Source organism: Stegodyphus dumicola, chromosome 5, assembly GCF_044657685.1.
Source record: "Stegodyphus dumicola isolate Sdum_Otavi_A_Nest chromosome 5, ASM4465768v1".
Classification (NCBI taxonomy): Eukaryota; Metazoa; Arthropoda; class Arachnida; order Araneae; family Eresidae; genus Stegodyphus; species Stegodyphus dumicola.
Genome location: NC_140772.1, coordinates 194,340,935 through 194,363,230, shown reverse-complemented (window position 1 = coordinate 194,363,230; position 22,296 = coordinate 194,340,935). Strand labels below are relative to the sequence as shown.

Genomic DNA, 22,296 nt, shown 5'->3' with positions numbered 1-22,296 from the left:
TAATGACGAGGAATTTGATTTAAATCATATCAAAGACGGAGTACATCGAGATGAAATACTATATTTAGTAAGGAATTATGAGCCGAATAAAATAAAAACATCTGCCCTGAAGATAACGATAGTGCTGACAGATCAACTTCCCGTTCATTGCGCGCCGCGACGTTCCCCCTCCCCCCCGTGTGCAGAGCAGCGTGAAATTGATAAACAGATTTCGGAACGGTTAGATAAACAAAGGATATGCCTTTATCCATTTTTTGCAGCAATTTCACTTTTTGTTTGATGGACATCGAAATGTACTTTTGTTTTGTAGATCCTTTGGGAGCTCCAGCATCGGAAATTCTATTTGACATAATCGAAAGTTCAAGCTTACTTTTATAAAATTGCTCTTACAGTCTGAAAAAAATAATAAGCCGGATCCAATTCGAAGATTAAGGAACAACGCAATCATCAACATTAACTGAAATAGATAATTAGATAATTTTAGCTTATACCGTCCGTTATACATTAAACGCGCACGCGAAAATGCATTCTGTGCTTGCGCACACCCATATGCGCAGTCGTAAAGGTCTTGCAAGCAAGCGTAAACGCCTATGCGCATGCGCAGAAAGATTTTAGCTTTGAGGTCCGGATTATGGGTGTCCGAATTAACGCCTTTTGACTGTATTACTCAAATCTAATGTGAAGGCAAGTGGAAATAATACTGTGATGACTTTCCAATGCATCATCCTCCAAGAAAATTAGTGTAAGAAGTCCTTCTTAAACTCTGAACATGTGATGAATGTTGTTGTAAACGTGGTTAATTTCATTCGGTCTAAAGGACTTAATCACAGGCAATTTCAACAGTTCTTGAGTGATTTGGAAACTGAATATAGTGATGTTATGAATTACGCGGAAGTACGCTGGTTGAAATGAGGAAAGATGTTTCGGCTGTTTTCTTTGATGAGCTAAGTTCGACAATTCATGGAATCTAAAAAGAAATCTATTCACGAGTTTAGCGTTGAGAAATGGTTGACAAACTTTGCATTTCTTGTTGATATTAAAAGTCATCTCAATGATTTGAACTACTGCTTACTGGGAAAAGAGCTACTTGTTCATAATCTTTATTACCTTGTGAAAGCTTTCGAGACAAAAATAATTTTGTGGGAAAGTCAGTTACTAAATAAGAATTCCACTCACTTTCCAAAATTGATGGAGTGTATGAAGAACTCTACAACATGAAATTGAAATAATTATGTATAAGGCAATCAAATTTGAAAGAGGAGTTCAAAAGCAGATTTTCTGATATTCATGAAAATGAAATTTTTATGAGAATGTTCTTGCCATTTTCAGTAGACGTTGGAAGTATTCCACCTGAACTTCAATTACAATTTATAGATTTACAGTGTGATTCTGCAGTAAAATGCAAGTTTCTTGAAAATCCTACATGAATTGATTTTTTTTTTAAATACATGACCGAAGACAAGTATCTAGGAATTTGTAAACATGTCTTCTATCTTTGGCAGTACCTACATATATGAACAGCTTTTTAGTAAAATGAAAATACTAAAATACAAAATAAGAACATGGCTGACAGACAGACATTTGGAGGAAACTTTACGCATTGCAACAACACAGATTAAACCGGATATTAAACCTTTAATCAAGAAAAAAAAAAAAAAAAAAAAAAAAAAAAAAAAAAAAAAAGTCAAATTTCACATTAAAATTAAAGTAACTATCATCTCTCACCAGTAAGTAAGTTTTTTTTTTCTTTTTTTAATTGTAAATGCATTTTGTAATGTTGTTCTGTATAATCATTTTCATACTTTTTTTCATAGTTAAAAAAAGTTGCAAAACATTTTAATTCAATTTCCATTTGATGTTTTGGAACTAATATGTATATATATATTTGTTCCAAAACATATATATATTTTTGGCTGCATAGGTCTCTCTTGTTCGTGTACTACTTTCTACTTTTATATATATACAAATCTGTAACATTATCTCTTCACTTAGAATCAATCGCAATCTTGTAAAACAAATCTCCCTTTTTTATATAAATTTTCTGACTACACTATTTTTTTGACAGACATATGGCCCCGGGGATCTTTGTGAATTTATTGATGTGTCTCTTGGGTGTGAAAAGCAAGACTCCTATTCTAGACAATGAAATTTGTCTTGAGTAATTATGATCCAACTCTGATTACTTGCTTTTATGTTTCGTCTCACTGATTCCAACTCCAATGTCATCGTATGCATTTCATTTTATGTACTATATAATATTATAAACTTAAAAGGTTATCAACAGAAAATTCAGGTTAAAGTTATATATTTATATCACAATTCTAATTTTGATGCAAGTATACATTTCATCATGTCTAGTACAGCAGTTAATATGTTAAAATAGGAATGCAGTTTTAAATGTAAAGAGTACATAACTAGGATGAATGAGAAATTTTTGTGGTAATGCAAATCAAATGATTATATAAATTACAAATAATATAATCTAAAATCAGAAGAACCTTTCTTTGAAAGTGGTGATGTTATATATGATGCTAGTCAATATTTCAAATAAAAAAATTCAGGTTAAGGTTATATATTTGTATCGCAATTCTAATTTTGCTGCAAGTATACATTTCATCATGTTTAGTACAGCAGTTAATATGTTAAAATAGGAATGCAGTTTTAAATATAAAGAGTACATAATTAGGATGAATGAGAAATTTTTGTGGTAATTCAAATCAAATGATTATATAAATTACAAATAATATAACCTAAAATCAGAAGAATTTTTCTTTGAAAGTCGTGATGTTATATATGATGCTAGTCAATATTTCAAATATCAACTTAAAACAATATAACACAGCATAATGTATTTCAAGATTTTTTATGCATTGATTTAAAAAAATATAATTGCATCACATAAAACAACAATTATATTTCATTTTTATATAAAATATTGTTACACAAAAGTACTCAAAATGGTATAAAAAGTTGACCATGATACACTAACTACTTAAGTGATTGTCAAACTGAATCATTTAAAACAATGACTACAGTTTACAACAAAATATGTACAGAAGTCCAAAAATGGACTAATATAATATTCTTCAGTTCCTGAACTATCAGAATTATAGTACACAAAATTTACTCACAAAATCGATTTCACACAGAAAATGTTTCAACACAATCTATTTTATAAGAACAGAATATACAGAAATAAATAGTTTTTAAACATAAAAAGGCATTTTTAGATTCGTGATATTTTTTTAGTAATGGGATGAAAATATTTCCAAAGTATACTTTAAAAGTAATAATTAATGATTATCTGAAAGACTTTTTTTTTTTTTTTTCAAATACAGAAGAAAACTGAAAAAATTGGCCAATGCCTACACAGCTACTCAGATTATAATAGTGAAATTACAGTTAATAAGACTGTGACAGTGTCGAAGATTCAAATTAAAAAACTTAATACAAGATATCAACAAAGAGAAATGTCAGCATTATTAATGTGATTCTCTGTTAAAACTGTGCTTCAGCTGGGATGGCAAGGATGGCTATGGCACTTACAAATACAGTCAAAAGTCGTTAATCCGGACTCGTCGGGACTTCGGCGATTCCGGATTATTGATTTTTCCAGATTATAGATCATCAGTTTAAATCTTGTAAGATGGCATGCAGAAATTCTAAAATTAAAAATATGAAACCGTAATTTATGAAATAAAGAACAATGATGATCTAAAGGGTATCAAAATTTACAAAAACAAAAAAAAAAACAAAAAAAAAAAAAAAAAAAAAAATAAAGCTTAATATTTATTTCTTTACTTTATTAAATATTTCTTTCAATGTAAGTTGTTTAAGTTGATTCGTTTTATGTGATAATACTTTCTCTTTAATTCTATAAAGAGACATAATTTCTTGTTCAGTTACAAAGTTCCGCTGTTCAAGTCCCGTAATTGCTGTGCCGAGAATACCGACTAACTTGTCAATCAAAATTTTTTCGTTTTCACTAAACTCTCTGTCACCTTCTTCATGTCTTTATCCATTTTTTGCAGCAATTCCACTTTTTGTTTGATGGACATCGAAACATACTTGCGTTTTGTAGATCCTTTGGGAGCTCCAGCATCGGAAATTCTATTTGACATAATCGAAAGTTCAAGTTTACTTTTATAAAATTGCTCTTACAGTCTGCAAAAAATAATAAGCCGGATCCAATTCGAAGATTAAGGAACAACGCAATCATCAACATTAATTGAAATAGATAATTAGATAATTTTAGCTTATACCATCCGTTATGCATTAAATGCACATGCGAAAACGTATTCTGCGCTTGCGCACACGCATATGCACAGTCGTAAAGGGCGTACACGCACGTGTAAATGTCTATGCGCATGTGTCAACGCAGCGCATGCGCAGAAAGTTTTTAGCTTCGAGGTCCGGATTATAGATCATTCCGGATTATGGGTGTCCGAATTAATGACTTTTGATGGTATCCTCGTTCATTGAAGCAAGCTATTATATTCCACTCATTTTACTTTAAAAATTATTGCCAAACTACTTTGCCAGGAATTACAAAACTTGTATTCTTGACTGAACATTAACCTTGTACTCTTTCAGTCAAACAAAATGCTACAGTTAGAATTTTTAACTTTTATAACAAGTAGAACTCAAATTAATACTTTTTCACAATAAGAGAATAGAGAATTCTATGTGAACTGATGGTTCTCCAGCAAATAATATAGGGGGGGGGGAATTAATTTAGACTAAAAAAATTGTGCAACTGATTAGGAAATGACTTTGTGAGAAACAGACCTCTAACTAAACAAAAATTTGAAAAATCTAGAAAATAATGTTTTACACACTACTTAACTTTCTTTTTATATAAAATTAATTCCCTGTATACATTTAATGTATATTTACGAATAAATTATTTTTTAATTTGCTTTAGTTTAATCTAAGATTTTTTCATTATGACTTGAAATCTGCAGAACTCTCAAATTTGCATAGCCAAGCTGTGCAGATTTTTGCTCTTCTACTGTATTTACAAGCGGCACACAAAGAAAAACACATTCTGTGATGTTTTAATTAATACAAATATTTTTTTTTCATAGAACAGCTTTGCAGGAAAGAAAAAAAATTCCAATACTGCATATTTTCTGTTATTACAATACTAATTTAGAAATAAAACAATCATTCATAAATAATATAGCATAAACATATATATATTTAATCAAAAATTAAATTTTATTTGATTTGATTTAAAATCTATTGAATTAATCATGAAATTTATACATGTGATAAAATTCTTCATAATTAGAAATAAAATGTACATAAACCAGTTATGAGTTTACTTTTCAGTAACATTTATTTTTTATATATCTACCTCTTTAACATTTAAATTGAAATTTACCAAACAATAAGGATAAAGTGCACATTGTGTGAAGAAGAAATAATCATTTTGTGAGTGTGTACTAGATTCAACATTTAAAACTAACAGGGATGGAAAAACTCATCAATTTAATTAAGAACACAAACATATTTTTATTTTTAAAACATCTTCATTGCAAGACTTAATAAGTCTATACGCATCAAGTATATACTTTGGGGGGGGCACTGCGATAAAATATTATAACATAAAATTTAAACACAAAAAATATTTAAAAGCATATTAAAGGAAGATGTTTATACTGTGTATTAACAACATTATGAAAGCTAAAGATTATCACTTATAGTTGCAGTTTTAATCCAAAAGCAAATGACTAAATCTGTAGCTAAATTTTGCTAAGGTCTGTTTTGCTTTGAGTGCAATTTTAGTTTAATGTTGCATAAATGATTGTAGAAGATTACAAGCTATTTTGAAACAATTTCTTATTTCCATTATCTAGCTACAAAAGTGATGAAAGCATGCACAGCTGCCAATCTTGAAATAAAAAAAAAAAAAAAAAAAAAACTGGGAGTTTTTTGTGCTGTGTGTAATGAATCTTCAAAAACTGATAAATTTGACAAATGCATTTTGTAATACATAATCTGAATATCAACCTAGTTAAAACATGATTTTTATTTGAAATACATTAACTTATTATTAGTCCAAAGGGCATTAACCCAAAAGGGCTATTAATTTCATTTTGGCATTTTGCGTTGGTTCACTATAAATGTTAGTTCACTTTTCAAATTGTTGCCACCAAATATTAGAACTCTGTGTTATATTTAAAGAAATTAAATAATAAAGAATGCATAAATGTATGCATGTTTCTCAGATTGTGATAAAACAACAGTACCAAAAGCCATCAAATTTTGAATAACGCAATCTTCCACTGAATATGGGCATCTGGAAGCCCGAATTTGGAATTTGTTTTATTATCGATTTCATATTTTTAACATTTTAACGAATTTTTAATTAATAAACTTAATGATTTTAAAGTGAGCAATGGCAATACTATATGGGGAAAAAATTATGTCCAGCGCATGAGATTGTGTATTGGAAATTCTAAAGTTATGCACATTTTAAAATTATTTCATAATATTGCTGTGGAATTGAATTTTATGGTTTAAAAACAAAGAACATGATATTTAATAAATAAAGGCAACACACAAAATGATAAAAAAGGCCCCTTTGGGCATAATTTAAAATTTGAAACCTTTCAGATTTTATTTTTTATTATTAAAAATTTTAATTATACTTTATGTTTTTTGACTAACTATTTTTTTTACTTTTCTAAAAATGTTATCTTGATAAAAAACCTGAACAAGGGAAAAATTCTTATCAAAATATGATGCAGATAAAATTATTAATTAATGTGCAAAAAATCATAAGAATATGCTTAAAATTTGAAAAGAAACTGAAATATAAACTGATTTAAAATAAAATATTAACCTTCTATTGTTTTTTTGTTAATAGTTTAACATAAATAATTTTTTTGCTGTTTCAATTAAGTAATAAAAACATTCTTATTTATGATAGTTTATGTTCTAACTAATCTTAACATATTCTTAATTAACAATATGCTTGAAATTTAAAAGAAATGTTTTTATGGGATTTAATCCCCCTCAAAGGGATTATGTTTATAAGATTGTCTTTATAGAATTTAGTACCATATATTTGTACACCACAGACGTTTTGGCATTTATGTGTTACAGCAACCCTCTCAATGCAGTTTGAATCATTCTTATTTATGATAGTTTATCTTCTAACTATTCTTAACATAACATATTCTTAATTAACAATATGCTTGAAATTTAAAAGAAATGTTTTTATGGGATTTAATTTTTTTTGCATATATTGGATTATGTTATATGTCTTGATAGAATGTAGTACCATATATTTGTACACCATAGACTTTTTGGTACTTATGTATTAGAGCAACCTTCTCAGCACATTTTTGCGATTTTTTACAGAATAAAAAGAATGACTTGTAATTGCAACAAAAATTACTTACCACGTACATATTTTACATTTAAATTAGATATTTATCTTGAAAAATCACACCACAAACTTACTTGCACATGGGATTTTATTTCTTTTGTTCCAGTGGAAATTTTATAATAATTTTAATAATTGATTAAAAAAAAACAACTCTATTGAAAAAATATGGCAGAATATTAAAGAACTTCAGAAATTTTGGAGCAGTTTTTTTTTCCTCTGCAGGCAAATCCCACAAACACATTTTAAAAATGAGTTCAAGACAAAGAGGATAAAAGTTTTTTATGAAAACCACCTGAATCCTATCATTTTGAAATTTCCATAAATTTGATTTTAAATTCAATATTTTGAGATTAATCAACTGGAAAAAATGGTGATTTATGTTACATAATGTTTTTGCCTTAATAGCTTTTTCATTATTTTTCAATAAATAAGAATTTAGTTTTACTTCTCTCAATAGCCTTTAATTTTGACAAGCAGTGTAAATTATTAGACATACACAAAATTAGAAGTATTTTATAACTTCCAACTAACATTAGCTGCTCCCATTTATATTATAAATATCAGCTATCTTCCATTAGCTAATTCTGCACGGAGATACTTCTAAATAGAGGTAATCCTCACATGCTTTGCCATAATTAAAATAGCTAAATCTCTACATATACACATTTGTTTTGTATATAAATGCAAATAATAAATATTTTTTTCAGCTCTCATTTGCTAACAAATAATTGTCTAAATTCATACAAATACAAACATTTTAAGTAATATGGCACTGCAATTTATGGGATGGGACAACATTACTGAATCATTAAATCCAGTAACACTTCCTTTCAAAACTGTGGTACAAATTAGTCTAAAAGATTATCAATAAAATCTTCCTTTTCAGCCCAATTTTCTGTAAATAAATTATCATCATTCAGATCTTCAAAATTATTTTTAAAAGAAGGATCAATTTGCTTTAATTTTTCAAACCTAAAGAAAAGAAGTTCTTTAGCATAATGGTAAAGTTCTATGTCCAGATAATTCATATGCTTGATGGCTTCAATATCCTTGGCACTGATTTCTTTGAATAATTCTTTTCTAGCTGATCTAATGACAGAATCATGAGGTAATGAATTTTTGGCTTTAAAATTTAACCCAAATGTCAGTTCAAACATATACTGAGAAACTTTAGGAAATTCTGAGAGACCAAAAAATGACATTTTATGCAGGTTATTTTTTGCACTCGTTAAAATGATGAGATCTCGATCTTCTTTTGAAAGTGTTGAGTTATAACATCCAACTAAAGAAAGATCAGAAAGCATCCTAGCTTGCCTGTTGGTAGCCAGATTGTGACTACATTTCATGAACTCGTCAAGAGTCAGTTGACTGAGATCATCTTGATTAAAACAAGAAGGAAGTTCATTTTCTGTAGCTTCAACACCACTACACCAATGTCTGGAAGATGACCAACTTTGCCCCTGTCTTACATGCCAAAATTCACTTAAAAATCTTTTTACAGGATCCCTTAAAACCGTTATGAAAAAATATCTGAAAGGAAAATATAATTTTATTAGAACAGTAGTAAATAATCATAAAATTTCATACTTGCACATAATTTTTAATCAGACATTTTCCAACAAAACACACTTTAAAAAGAAAAACTAAATATTCATTAATGAATTTACATTTCAGATTATAAAGGTTGTGTATATGTTAGACCTACATTCACTTCAGATTTATTCTGAGAACAGCAAAAATACTCCTAATATTAAAGTGCCAAGGTGACAATCGTAAAAGATTTTAAAGAAAAAAATCTGATGTGGATACCACATCACCTCCTTGTATGGCCTATTAAATTACACACAATTTTTGCTGCAACAATACCCTGGTATTAAACATTGTTAGATATTTACAATAATAAACTGATAACATTTATATACATGTTTGGTACAGCAGATTGCAATAAAAAAAGGAGGTGCAAAACTAGATGTAATATCAGTCCCATATGCAAAATTTCAACATTCTACAGCTAATCATTTTTGAGTCGTTACGTGAGATATATACGTACATATAAACAGATGTCCTGAAAAATTCCGTTTTGAATCCATTTCAGAAAAAAAGACTCCTTTATTCTGTCCATACATACAAAAGTCATGTGACAAAAAATTGTCCGAATGGGTTTGGGAATGGTCAAAATGGATATTTTCATTGAAACATGATACCTGAAAGTTATCATGATTCTAAATTTTAGATGCATATTTCATTTTTTAATCAAATCTATTTCATTAGATAATGACTTGAAAGGTGGAATAATCCCAAAGAAAAACCAGTGGAGGCATTAGCCTATCCGCCACCTGAAGACGTACTCTCTCGGTACAGGTCAATTCGATACGAGGTCGTTTCGACGCCATACTTTTTGTATTTTTATTTGTTTTTAGAATAAGTTTGCATCATCATTCAAATAAATGCAATATGCCTGATATAATATATATTATAAAAGATTTTTTTTTGAGAAAGACACAGAATTCATTTTCCCTGCTAAAACATACTCCAGAATTGGAAATGTGCTTGACGATATTGCATGCCTGAATTGTAAGTAAACATTTGTCATCTTATGTATATAATCCCTCACTCTGAGTATGAAGCTATTGTTAACTGCCCCTTCCCGTGGACCGACTCGTGTATGTCAGAGTACTGATACCTGTATGTGTCAGATTAGGGGGAGGTTATGAAATCGCTTCAGAGTTGTAGTTATCTATTGCCGATTAACAACACATGCGCATTTCTTATCTTCTCTATAGAGCCCATAATCTATTTGGACACCAGTCGACATTTTTTAATTCAATGTTAGCACTTGCAGCCGTAGAAATGTCTGGAAGCGAAAAATATATGACTAAGGTAAAAAAAAGTATGAGCACGATGGATATTTATACTGTTTCGATAAATATATAGAAAATGGTGCAAAAAAATTGTGGCATTGTGAAGTTGAATTTTCCAAAAACAATAAATGTAAATGAAGAATTTACATTGATGCAGTTACGACCGAATTTTTAAAACTTGTTCGCAATTATGTTCATGAAGAAAATGCAACACGCATGGAAGTTGTCCACACTTTAACATCAATAAAGCAAAAGACTGTTGAAACACAAGAAACTCCCACAGTAATTCGCATTGAAGAAACGCAAGAGCTGTCTGTTGAAGCATTAGGACAGTTTCCAAGTAGAGAAGCTGTAAGATTAGTTATTAAACAACGTAGAAAAGACATAAATGCAGCCCCGTTTCAACCAATTGACAGGGGTTTCATTGAACTGCCAGAAAATTACAAATATTACGGAAAAAATAACGAAAATTTTGTTATCAGCGATTCGGGATTGGGTGATCAAGACCGACTTTTAATTTTAGGAAAAGACAGTGTCAGCGATTGGATTCACTGTGTAACAAAAATTTACGTTGATGGAACTTTTAGTCTAGCACCAAATCTTTTTTCCCATGTTTTTGTTATTATGGCCGAATGTGGACGTTTTGTACTGCCAATCATTTATGCCCTCTTACCCAACAAGGCGGAAAAAACATATACACGCATGATTGAAATGATTTCAGACAATTGGCCACTTTTTAAGCCGAAAATAATTTCTTTAGATTTTGAAATTGCCTTAATTAACACCTTTTCAAGCAAATTTTCAAATGCAGAAATTCAAGGGTGCTTGTTCCACCTTGGGAAAAATATGAAGCGCAAATAAGTAGAATTCCATTTAATGCATCGATATAATACTGATGCTGATTTTGCTCTCTATGCACGTATGATTCCTGCATTAAGTTTTGTGCCTTCTGGAAAACTTGAAAATGTTTTAGAAATTTTGAGTGAGTATTTACCTAAAGAGTTAACCCCAACTTTAGATTACTTTGAAGATTATTACGTTGGAAGGATTCAGAGAAATAATCGTCGCTGTCATCCTACTTTTAAACCAGAATGTGGTCCTGTTATGCTAAAACCTTAAATAACGAAGGACGCACCAACAATTTCGCAGAAGCAGCGTACAAGCGTCTACAGTCCGAATTTGGTGTTTCCCACCCCACATTATGAGAATTCATAGATAGTCTCAGGTGTGTTCAAAAATCAATTGATAAATGTTATGAACAATTTGTACATGGAGATGAACCGCCGCACAAGCGGAATAGGTATCTGCGAGCTGATATGAGAATTAAAGTAATAGTTGAAGATTTTGAAAATCGAGAAATAAAGGAATACCTGAAAGGTGTGGCGCATAATTTTGCAATGGATTTGTATAATAATAGTTCTCTGATGTAATCTTATTTATGTGTAATCTTATTTATCTGTAATTATATTTGTCTGCAATATAACTTCTTTGTAACCATATGTTTAATTACCATTTCTGTATTTTGCCTTTTTGATGCTGATTTGTGAAATAAATAAACAACAACAACAACAAAAAAAAAAAAAAAAAAAAAAAAAAAAAAAAAAAAAAAAAAAAAAAAAACAACCTCCCTCATGTTCCGGGGCCTTGACTTTGGCGAGGGAGCTTTTTACTAATCTGGGACACAAACAAAAATCTAGAACACTTTCACACATATATTTATTTCAAATATGCATGCAAACGATCGCTAATTCAATAAATAAAAATCAGTCATATTACTTATTTATATTAATTCATATTTATTCTAAAAAGAAATAAAAATAAGAAAAATTATGGCATCGAACTGCTCCGGCGTCGAAATGACCTGCTTCATACTCTCTAGGGGTTACAGATTGACCTACAACTAAACCCATTGTCAGACTTAGAACTTGCGATTACAGGGGACTGAAAATTGACAAAGAGGGTAGGAAACCATGTTTTTGTTATTATGGCCGAATGTGGAGGTTTTGTACTGCCAATCATTTATGCCCTCTCACCCGACAAGGCGGAAAAAACATATACATGCATGATTGAAATGATTTCAGACAATTGGCCACTTTTTAAGCCGAAAATAATTTCTTTAGATTTTGAAATTGCCTTAATTAGCACCTTTTCAAGCAAATTTCCAAATGCAGAAATTCAAGGGTTCTTGTTCCACCTTGGGAAAAATATGAAGCGCAAATTAGCAGAATTCCATTTAATGCATCGATATAATACCGATGCTGATTTTGCTCTCTATGCACGTATGATTCCCGCGTTAAGTTTGACAATTTGAAAATTGACAAAGAGGGTAGGAAAACCTACAGCCAGGGTACTCAACCTGGTGCCCAAAGTGACCTTGCATAGTGCCCACCAAGCTTCCGTAAAATTTTTTTTTTTTTTTTTTTTTTTGCTGCAAGTCTTTGGGTTGCAGCGGGTTCGGCGGGGGGAGGAATCAGAAACATGATGAGTGATGGTGTGTCTTAACTCTATTCTTTTTATCCCCTCTGTCTGGTTTAAAATGACAATGCGAACACGCGCCTCGGGCCTGCCTACCCAATTTCTGAAAAAAGAGGGAGAGATAAATTTCGGAAATGCCTGTGAATGATACACACATGACCTTGAAAGCAGTTACTGAGAAGCTCGAAAAATTTCACCAAAAGAAGTAATTTCTGTAGTATGTTTTTGTAATGACTGGGCCTCACAGGCCCAACGGGTATCGTCGCGGGTTAATAGAATGATAAAGTTTTAAGATTGTAGGCACGATATTACACGGTTCATCACACCAAAAAGAACTGACAAAAGTGGAGGGAATTGCAGGTCAGAGTTGAAGTTTGACTCGACTGTATGACACAATTATATTAAGTACAGTACAAAGTCTTTAATCTGGACTCGTCGGTACTTCGGCGATTCCGGATTAGGGGTTTTTCCAGATTATAGATCATCAATTAAATCTGGTAAGATGGCATGCAGAAATTATAAAATTAAAAATATGAAACCATAATTTCTGAAATAAAGAGCAATTATGATCTCAAAAGTATCAAAATTTACAAAAACAAAAAAACAAACAAAAAAAAGGCATAATATTTATTTGTTTACTTTCTTAAACATTTCTTTCAATGTAAGTTGTTTAAGTTGCTTTGTTTTTTGTGCTCATACTTTCTCTTTAATTCTATAAACAGACATAATTTCTTGTTCAGTTACACAACTGTTCAAGTCCTGTAATTGCTGTGCCGAGAATACCGACTAACTTGTCAATCGAAATTTTTTCGTTTTCACTAACCTCTCTGTCACTTTCTTCATGCCTTTATCCATTTTTTGCAGCAATTCCACTTTTTATTTGATGGACACCGAAACATAATTTCGCTTTGTAGATCCTTTGGGAGCTCCAGAATCGGAAAGTCTTTCTGACATAAGTTTAAGCTTACTTTTTTATAAAATTGCTCTAAGTCTGCAAAAAATAATAAGCCGGATCCAATTAGAAGATTTAGGAACAACACAATCTGAAACATTAACTGAAATAGATAATTAGATAATTTTAGCCTAGCTTATACCATCCATTATACATTAAATGCGGATGCGTAAACGTATTATGCACATGCATAAACATATATGCACCTGCGTAAAGGTATGCAGAAAGTTTGTAGCTTTGAGGTCTGGATTATAGATCATTCCGGATTAAAGAATTTGCATTGTATTAAATAAGGTGCAAAGGGCAACTTTTGACTTGCGTTCTTCACTAGTCTTCTTTGAGCTTTTTGTATTTAGTGTTAGTACAGCACGCAGTCGTGTTTGGCATCCTCATTCTGCATCAGGGTTTAGTGATTTTTTTTTTTTAACCGCTGCAGCACGATGAGTGGGCCCAGCAAAATGCAGAAGATATACAATTACAATTCCAGCTGGGTAGAAACTTATTGCTTTGCTGATGTGAAAGGGAAGTGCGTATGTTTGCTGTATGGTGCTTCCATAGCATTGGCCAAAAAACATAATGTGGAATGTCACTTTCAGATGAATCATGGGACATTTGCAACGAATTATCCGGAGGGCTTGGAAATTAGGAAGAAGAAAGTATGTTAACTGAAATTGAAGCTTTCAGCACAGCAATCAGTATTTGTTAGGCCAGTTTCAAAGTCCAAAAATGCAACAACAGCTTCATTTAAAATTGCTCACTTGCAAAGAAGAAAAAAACCATTTCAAGACAGTGAGTTACTGCAGGAAGCATTTCTTGCAGGTGCCGAAAACTTCTTTGACGGATTCTCTAACATGCGTGAAATCATCAATGCGATTCAGGACCTTCAATTATCAGACAGCACTGTCTTAAGCAGAATAGAAGCAATTGCTGATGACATGCAATCTCAACTGAAGAGAGACTTGGAAACATGTGAATGGTTTTCTCTCCAATTTGATGAGTCCATGGATATTTTCGACACTTCACAGTTAGCTGTTATTATAAGAATGTTATTTAAGGACTTTTGGCTTGCCACTTAAAAAGCTATCGGCAATTACATTAGACAGAGCACCTGCCATGATAGGAAGAATCAATGGCTTTGTCACTTTGTGCAAGAAAGACGAGTATTTTCCAAATTTTATGTCTTATCACTGCATCATTCATCAAGAAGTGTTATGCGCAAAGGTACTTCCATTTGAACACGTCATGAATGTTGTCACATCAATTATCAATTCTATTCGTATAGCTCCTTTGCAACACCGGCTTTTTAAAGCACTGCTGGAAGACTCCGAAGATAAAACAGTTGACCTGATCTTGCATGCAAAAGTCCGATGGCTCAGCAGAGGTAAAGTTCTATCGAGGCTTTTATCTCTAATCGAGCAGATAAAGAGTTCATGCAATCTAACCCTGACAAATTCAGCAAACACATTGAAAAACTAAGTGACTCTTTGTGGCAACTTAAGCTGGCTTTCCTTGCTGATATCACTGAAGAACTCAACATTTTAAACCTGGATCTTCAGGGTAAAGACAAGGAGCTGGCTTAAATGATAAGATCCGTGAAAGCTTATAAAGCCAAATTGACATTATGGATATCTCAAATAAGTTCAAAGTCCCTGGTTCTTTTCCTAAACATGAAAAAAAAAAAAAAAAAAAAAAAAAAAAAGCAAATTACGACAATTTCATGTCCTTGCAATTTTCCGGCTATCTCGAGATGCTTCTGGACCAATTTGAAAAGCGATTTCAAGATTTCAGTTGCCTGGGGCCAGTGGTGAGCTTTTTTTGTTAACCCATTCACCATGAAGGAACTGAAACCGCTATAGCAATTTCAAGAATTATTGCCACAGAAGTGGAAAAACTCAAGCTGGAAATAGTCGAACCAAAGAATGATATTATCCTGCAAACACATGCCACAAATGTAGACTTCTGGAAACTTGTTGAAAAGAACAGGTTTCCATTATTAAGAAGTGTTGCAGTAAAATCAAATCTTGTTTTGGTGTCTGCGAATAACTATTTTCAACCATGAGCATTATGTATCTTTATCCAATTCTTTGACTTGCTCAAAGAATTGGATAAAGATACAGCCTCACAGATTTACATCTTCAGAATTGCTTGCATGCGGGAACCTCAGCATATGCACCTAACGTACATATGTTGGTGGATGAAATTCAGTGTTAAAAATCGCATTAAGTGCAACACCATAAACAGAAGAGACACGACTATATTTTAAGTAATAAAAACTTTGTGCATGAAATGTATATTTTGTTTCTATCTCGATTCATTTTCTGACCTTCTTTATAAGGCTACATTTTTTTTTTTTTTAATTAAGGGCTAGGGTTAACTAGTAACGTGATAATATCACCAAGGGATGGCCTGAAAATTACCCGGGACTGAATATGTTATGTGGTTTCCTCTTCGTTTTCTGAAACTGCCTTGTGTGCCCCAGCACCAAATAGGATTGAGTACCACTAACCTACAGGAACTGCGGTATCTGCCCAGGCACAGAACTGACAACTGCACACATTTTTCATTGTCTGACCATCCTTGCTGAATTACTAAAAATTCGGGGTCTTGTTTAAGATCAAACCTCTATGACAATAGTATGTATTTTGCAAATTGCCAGGGCTGTCATCTTTGCCCATGGCACTATTTTATTGGCCTTTATCACAGACACAACAATAATGCATACTTACAGAACACTTCAATTTTCAACATAATTTCACATTAGGTACCAAAACTTAACCAATAGAGAGAAATCTGAACTAAAACTAAATCCTTCTGAGCAGGGATTTCATCTTAGACATGTCATATCCTCTCTCCCACTTTGCTACTCTTTCCTCCATCAAAATAATCATTATAAAGATGCAGCGAAGAAATAAATGTGATCAATGTTGGGAGTGCAAATAATGCGCATTATACTGTACAATTTCAGTAAAGAATTTGTTTCTCAAGAATGAAAAGTATTCAGTGTGCTACTATGACTAACATCTTGTATGCACAAAGCTCTGTCCTTTCATAAATCATGTTCATAAACTTCTAATTTATCACATAAATGTGGTCAGTACAGAAATAATATCTTTTTTATACTTTCCTTCCTCAAGTAATTAAGGCATACAAAGGCTCCCTTTTCTACAAAAAAAAAAAAAAAAAAAAAAAAAAAAAAAAAAAAAAAAAATCAATACTTTAAAAGGTGCTGATGTTCTTATAAATATCATGTTAAAATCAACTGTGTTGTCTACACAAACATTTTCACGCAGGTGCACCCTAACAGAAAGTCAACTAACAAAGGACACTTAAATTCTTTTCAGTCATTTGCCTTTCATCTCGAAACACTACATTTTCTTTTTTGGAATATTTTAGCTTCAGCATGATTTTTATCAATTCTGCTGAGAAAGTGAAATTTTTAAATATAACAGAATATTTGATTGGTAAAAGTATATTTACAGGTACCCCTTGGTGAAAATTGGCGGTACATGGATACCGAGTTTGTGCAATTCTTTAACTTGTTATTTTGGCTTTGCAAAGACAAAATAACAATTCAAAGAATTGCATAAACTCAGTATTCATGTACACATAGACCTATTTTCACTTAAACAAAATTACAGAATTGCACAAACTAGGCATTGTGCACTCCCTTGACTTTATCCATGTGCACATCAACCTATTTTCACTTGAAAAAAATCAGAGAATTTCACAAACTTCGCATTGTGCACTCCCTTGACTTTGTCCATGTACACATTGATATATTTTCACTTAAAAAGTCAAAGGAGCACCGAATTCTAGGTAAAAGTATATTTACGGAACATTCAACTACTCAGGTTACCATAAATGAAACAACAACTTCGTGATAATACAAGTGATATCCTTCAGTCTACTCTAACCCTTTGATCCTTATTAACAGAGCCTTTTATTCTTTAGAAATGTAATTTTGGATGTATATAAAGAACCTGAAGTTAGAATTCAAGATTAAACAAGCACACAAAATATGTTTCATCAAAGTGTTCCACTGATCAGTTTGGATTAATTAATAAATTATGACAAAGCACACAATTAATCACTGGAATCAAATTCACAATTTTTGAAGGATAAAATTTTTACCACACTAATTAACTAATTTGGAATTTTTGGAAATTTTGCATATTGTCCAGTATGGTAACTACCTTGTAAATGATTTAATCATTATTTTCATTCTTATCAAGAGGAATGGAAAAATTTATTTTAAGCCGTAATTATATATTTTAATAATTAAGTACTGCTTTCACACAAAATATAACTTCTACTATAAATGTTGACCTTTAACAATGCATTTACAAAATTAGTCTGAATTTCAGCAAAACCACGATCAGCATTACATTAAGAAATGTTACAATCCATAAATGACAAATAATTATCAGAATATTCCATAAACCTACAACAAAGTAAAAAAAAAAAAAAAAAAAAAAAAAAAAAAAAAAAAAAAAAAAAATTCCCCCAAAAAATCTACAATTGAAGTAATTCTATTCAACCAATAAATATCAATCTTATATTAAATAGGAAACTACTGGTTTTCTAAAGTGCATACAGTACAAAGTCTGAGGTCCAGAATTTTCAGGATTTCAGATCATGAGTTTTACATCCAACAAGATGACATGCAGAAATTATAAAATTAAAAATATGAAACGTTTCATTACGAAATTTGTGACCTTAATGGAACCAAAATTTACAAAAAAGTTTATCTTTTAATTTTATTATAAATTTCTTTTGATGTATGCCATTTAAACTGTTTAATTTTTTATGAAAATACTTTCTCTATAATTTCTTGTTCAGTTACAAAATTCCACTAGTCAAATCCTGTATCTGCTGTGTGGAGAATTCCCACTAAACTATCAACTGAAAAATTTTCATTCTCAAAAACCTTTTGTTACTTTCTTCACTGTTGATAGTGATATTTGGATTTAAAATCGTACAACAAATTTTGCCATCCATCAACTAACTGACTGATGACTGAGACATTGTCATGACAATGGAAGACTTCTGTTATATCACCTTCATTTACTATAACTTCTCCACATTTCTTCACAATTACAAAATTTTACCTTTTGCTTGTGATATCTAAAAACCTCCAAATTCATGGCTATCAACATCATTATCATGAAATATAACAGTTGACCATAAATTATTCAAAAATTAAAAAAAAATCTGCAGATATGTCCTCTTATATTTTATATCAAAATATTAAAAAAAAAAATACTTGGTCTTGCAACTATTCAAAAATTTAGCAGAGATATTAAAAAGGGTACTTTATATTCGTACATGCAGTAAGCACTATGAGACATTAACTTTTAATAAAAATGTCAGTAAATATGAACCAAACAGTTACCTATAATCAGGGCAATGTCTGTATCAGGACTCTATCAATTTCAAATGTTGCTTAACCTCGGGTATAAAATAATTTTCAAACCAATCATTCTTTAATATTTGTGTCATTTATGCTTTTTTTATTTAAATGACAGGGAGGGAAAGTTTACAATTGCGAATTTCCTCAGCATTTATACATGCAAAAATTGTTAATTTTCCTTTGGAATATATTTTTTTTTGTTTTTTTGGCAGAGGTTGCTGAGGTATTTAGGGGTGAGGGGGAACACACTACCAGAAAAGACTATTTTGTTGGCATTATAAGTTTGTTTAAAAAAAAACTTTCAACTGTTCATGAGTTCGAACCCATCTAAAAATTGTTTGGGCTGCTTCAGAATCCCTGAAGCTTTTTCAGTTCAATACTGGTTAATTTTTAAATTTGGTTTGTCAAATATATGTTCTTAGATTTTAAAACCATTTCCTTGTAAAATATATTGGCTTGACCAAAATATTTTATAAGTTACATTGGATCCACGAATGACACACTCTCACAGCAATGCTGTCTCATCCATTCAACTGTTGCATGCGTATGGGTTCGTTATGAAATGAATGCACAAGTCCGATAAACAAATGAACAAAATTTATTATTATCACAACAAAAATGCTTAAATTTCCTCAGATATTTATGCAGTATTACAATATCTCACAGTAGTTATCTTTTAACTACTCAAACGTTAAACAGAAGTTAATTCAAAATAGCTAAAGAAGGCTAATCCACGAATTCGCTAGTCAACAAGAGCAGTTCTCTAAACAAACTCTTAAAAGAACAACAAACTAACTAAAATAATAATGAACTCTGAGATTTCCTCCTTTTATAAGATTTTAAATTGCATGCGAGAATTTTCTGGAACTTTCTTTCGAAATCAAAAAGAGATATATCTTTGTTAAATGTTAAATGCACGTGCTCTTGTATTTTTAATTTTCCGGCTTAGGTTTTCTTTAATATTCATCATGCGCTACAACACTGCAGGGGGAATAAAATAATTTAATTTATAATTCAACTAACAATAGCTATTTAAATACAAATCCGTCACACAGCCCCCTTCCCAAGGACTGCACGTCCCGGGCAGTATAATCCCTAGACAGGAAGCCAAACTTACAACTAAGGCATAAATGCAATAATAAGCATTACATTACAATAAAAAAAAATAAATAAAAAAACCTGAACAATAAATGCAATCAAATATTAAATACAAATCAAATGTTATCAAATACTAAATACAAATCAAATCAAATATACATTTAGAAACAAAAAGGACCATGGTTTTACACTACAGTCAAAAGTCGTTAATCCGGACTCGTCGGGACTTCGGCGGTTCCGGATTATCGATTTTTCCGAATTATAGATCATCAGTTTAAATCGCGTAAGATGGCATGCAGAAATTCTAAAATTAAAAATATGAAACCGTAATTTATGAAATAAAGAACAATTATGATCTAAAGGGTATCAAAATTTACAAAAAAAAGCTTAATATTTATTTGTTTACTTTATTAAACATTTCTTTTAATGTAAGTTGTTTCGTTTTATGTGATAATACTTTCTCTTTAATTCTATAAACAGACATAATTTTTTGTTCACTTACAAAGTTCCGCTGTTCAAGTCCCGTTAATTGCTGTGCCGAGAATATCGACTAACTTGTCAATCGAAATTTTTTCGTTTTCACTAACCTCTCTGTCACATTCTTCATGTCTTTATCCATTTTTTGCAGCAATTCCACTTTTTGTTTGATGGACATCGAAACATACTTTCGTTTTGTACGATCCTTTGGGAGCTCCAGAATCAAAAATTCTATTTGACATAATCGAAAGTTCAAGTTTACTTTTTTAGTATTGCTCTTACAGTCTGCAAAAAATAATAAGCCAGATCCAATTCGAAAATTAAGGAACAACGCAATCATCAACATTAACTGAAATAGATAATTAGATAATTTTAGCTTACACCGTCCGTTATACATAAAACGCGCACGTGAAAACGTATTCTGCGCTTGCGCACACGCAAATGTGCAGTCGTAAGAGGTCTTACGCGCACGCATAAACGCCTATGCGCATGTGTCAACGCGGAGCATGCGCAGAAAGTTTTTAGCTTTGATGTCCGGATTATAGATCATTCCGAATTATGGGTGTCCGAATTAACGACTTTTGACTGTATTTAAAATTATTTACACTACATACTATGGCCATAGTAATGAGCTAACCTGTCGTAATGAACGACTTTAATTTTAGAATTCGAATCCGAACCACAACGTCATTCAGCCTGTTTAGGACTGTGTACGAGCCATTCCAAGGTGACTGTAATTTTGGACAAAGTCCTTTCCGTCGCGTCGGATTCCACAACCACACCTTATCTCCTTCGTGGAATTGATGTTCAGTAGCTTTTGTATGGTATCGGGTCTTCATCTCCGTCGCCAAGTTGACTCACTCTCGTGCAAAGTTGTGCATCACTTCAAAGCGGGCCTGGAGATCTTGAATACATTCCTCAGGCGATGAAGCCGCATCCGTAGGGTGACCAAATAGGCAGTTACCAGACAGACGAAGGTCTCGACCAAAGATCTTCTGGGATTGAGAATAGCTGGCAGTCTTGCATTTCTTCTTGACCTTAGTATGATTTCGGCAGCTTTCTGAGTAGGGTTTTTCACATGAGACGTCGGCATTTCCAGGCGAGGATCCCTTTTGAGGATGGATAGTCCTGTCCTCAGATTCTGAAAGCAGTTTGTTGTTTTTGAAGTCCAAGGAAAAATTGTATTTCCTTAAAAAGTCCAGTCCGAATATGAATGGATCTGTAATATCCACCACATATGCCGTGTGATGGTAGGCGGCACTTCCAAATGTGATGTTCACATTTAACTTCCCGTCGATGTCGATCTTCTCACCGGACACAGTCTGTAGGGTAACGCAGGGCGGCGTCCAGATAAGTTTGCTTTCCAAATCTTTTCGGATGATGGTAACGTTGGCTCCTGTATCTATAATCATATTGCAGGGAACTCCATTAATATGTCCTATTATGAAAAGTCCATTACTGCCGTCTCTCACTGCAGAAATCTGAAGCGCTTTAAACTGGGGCTTTTCATTATCTGGCAACCTCTGACCAGTGAGATGGCCACTAATTAGTTTCCTTGCTGCTTACTAGGAGCGGTCTTAACTTTCGTGCCCTGGGGTGTTCTGCAGTTCCGCTGTATGTGTCC

The 22,296-nt window shown here is 31.9% G+C and overlaps 1 protein-coding gene across 1 annotated transcript in view; it reads right to left on the bottom strand.

The window, feature by feature from the left end:
* Positions 1-7,469: 7,469 nt before the first annotated feature.
* Positions 7,470-22,296, bottom strand: part of LOC118204481 (heparan-sulfate 6-O-sulfotransferase 2-like) — a 30,222-nt gene continuing 15,395 nt past the window's right edge. Inside the window, exon 2 of the mRNA XM_035376796.2 lies at positions 7,470-8,929. Coding sequence (XP_035232687.1) covers positions 8,248-8,929 — 682 coding nt within the window. The 3' untranslated portion in view covers positions 7,470-8,247. The remainder of the gene's footprint in view (positions 8,930-22,296) is intronic.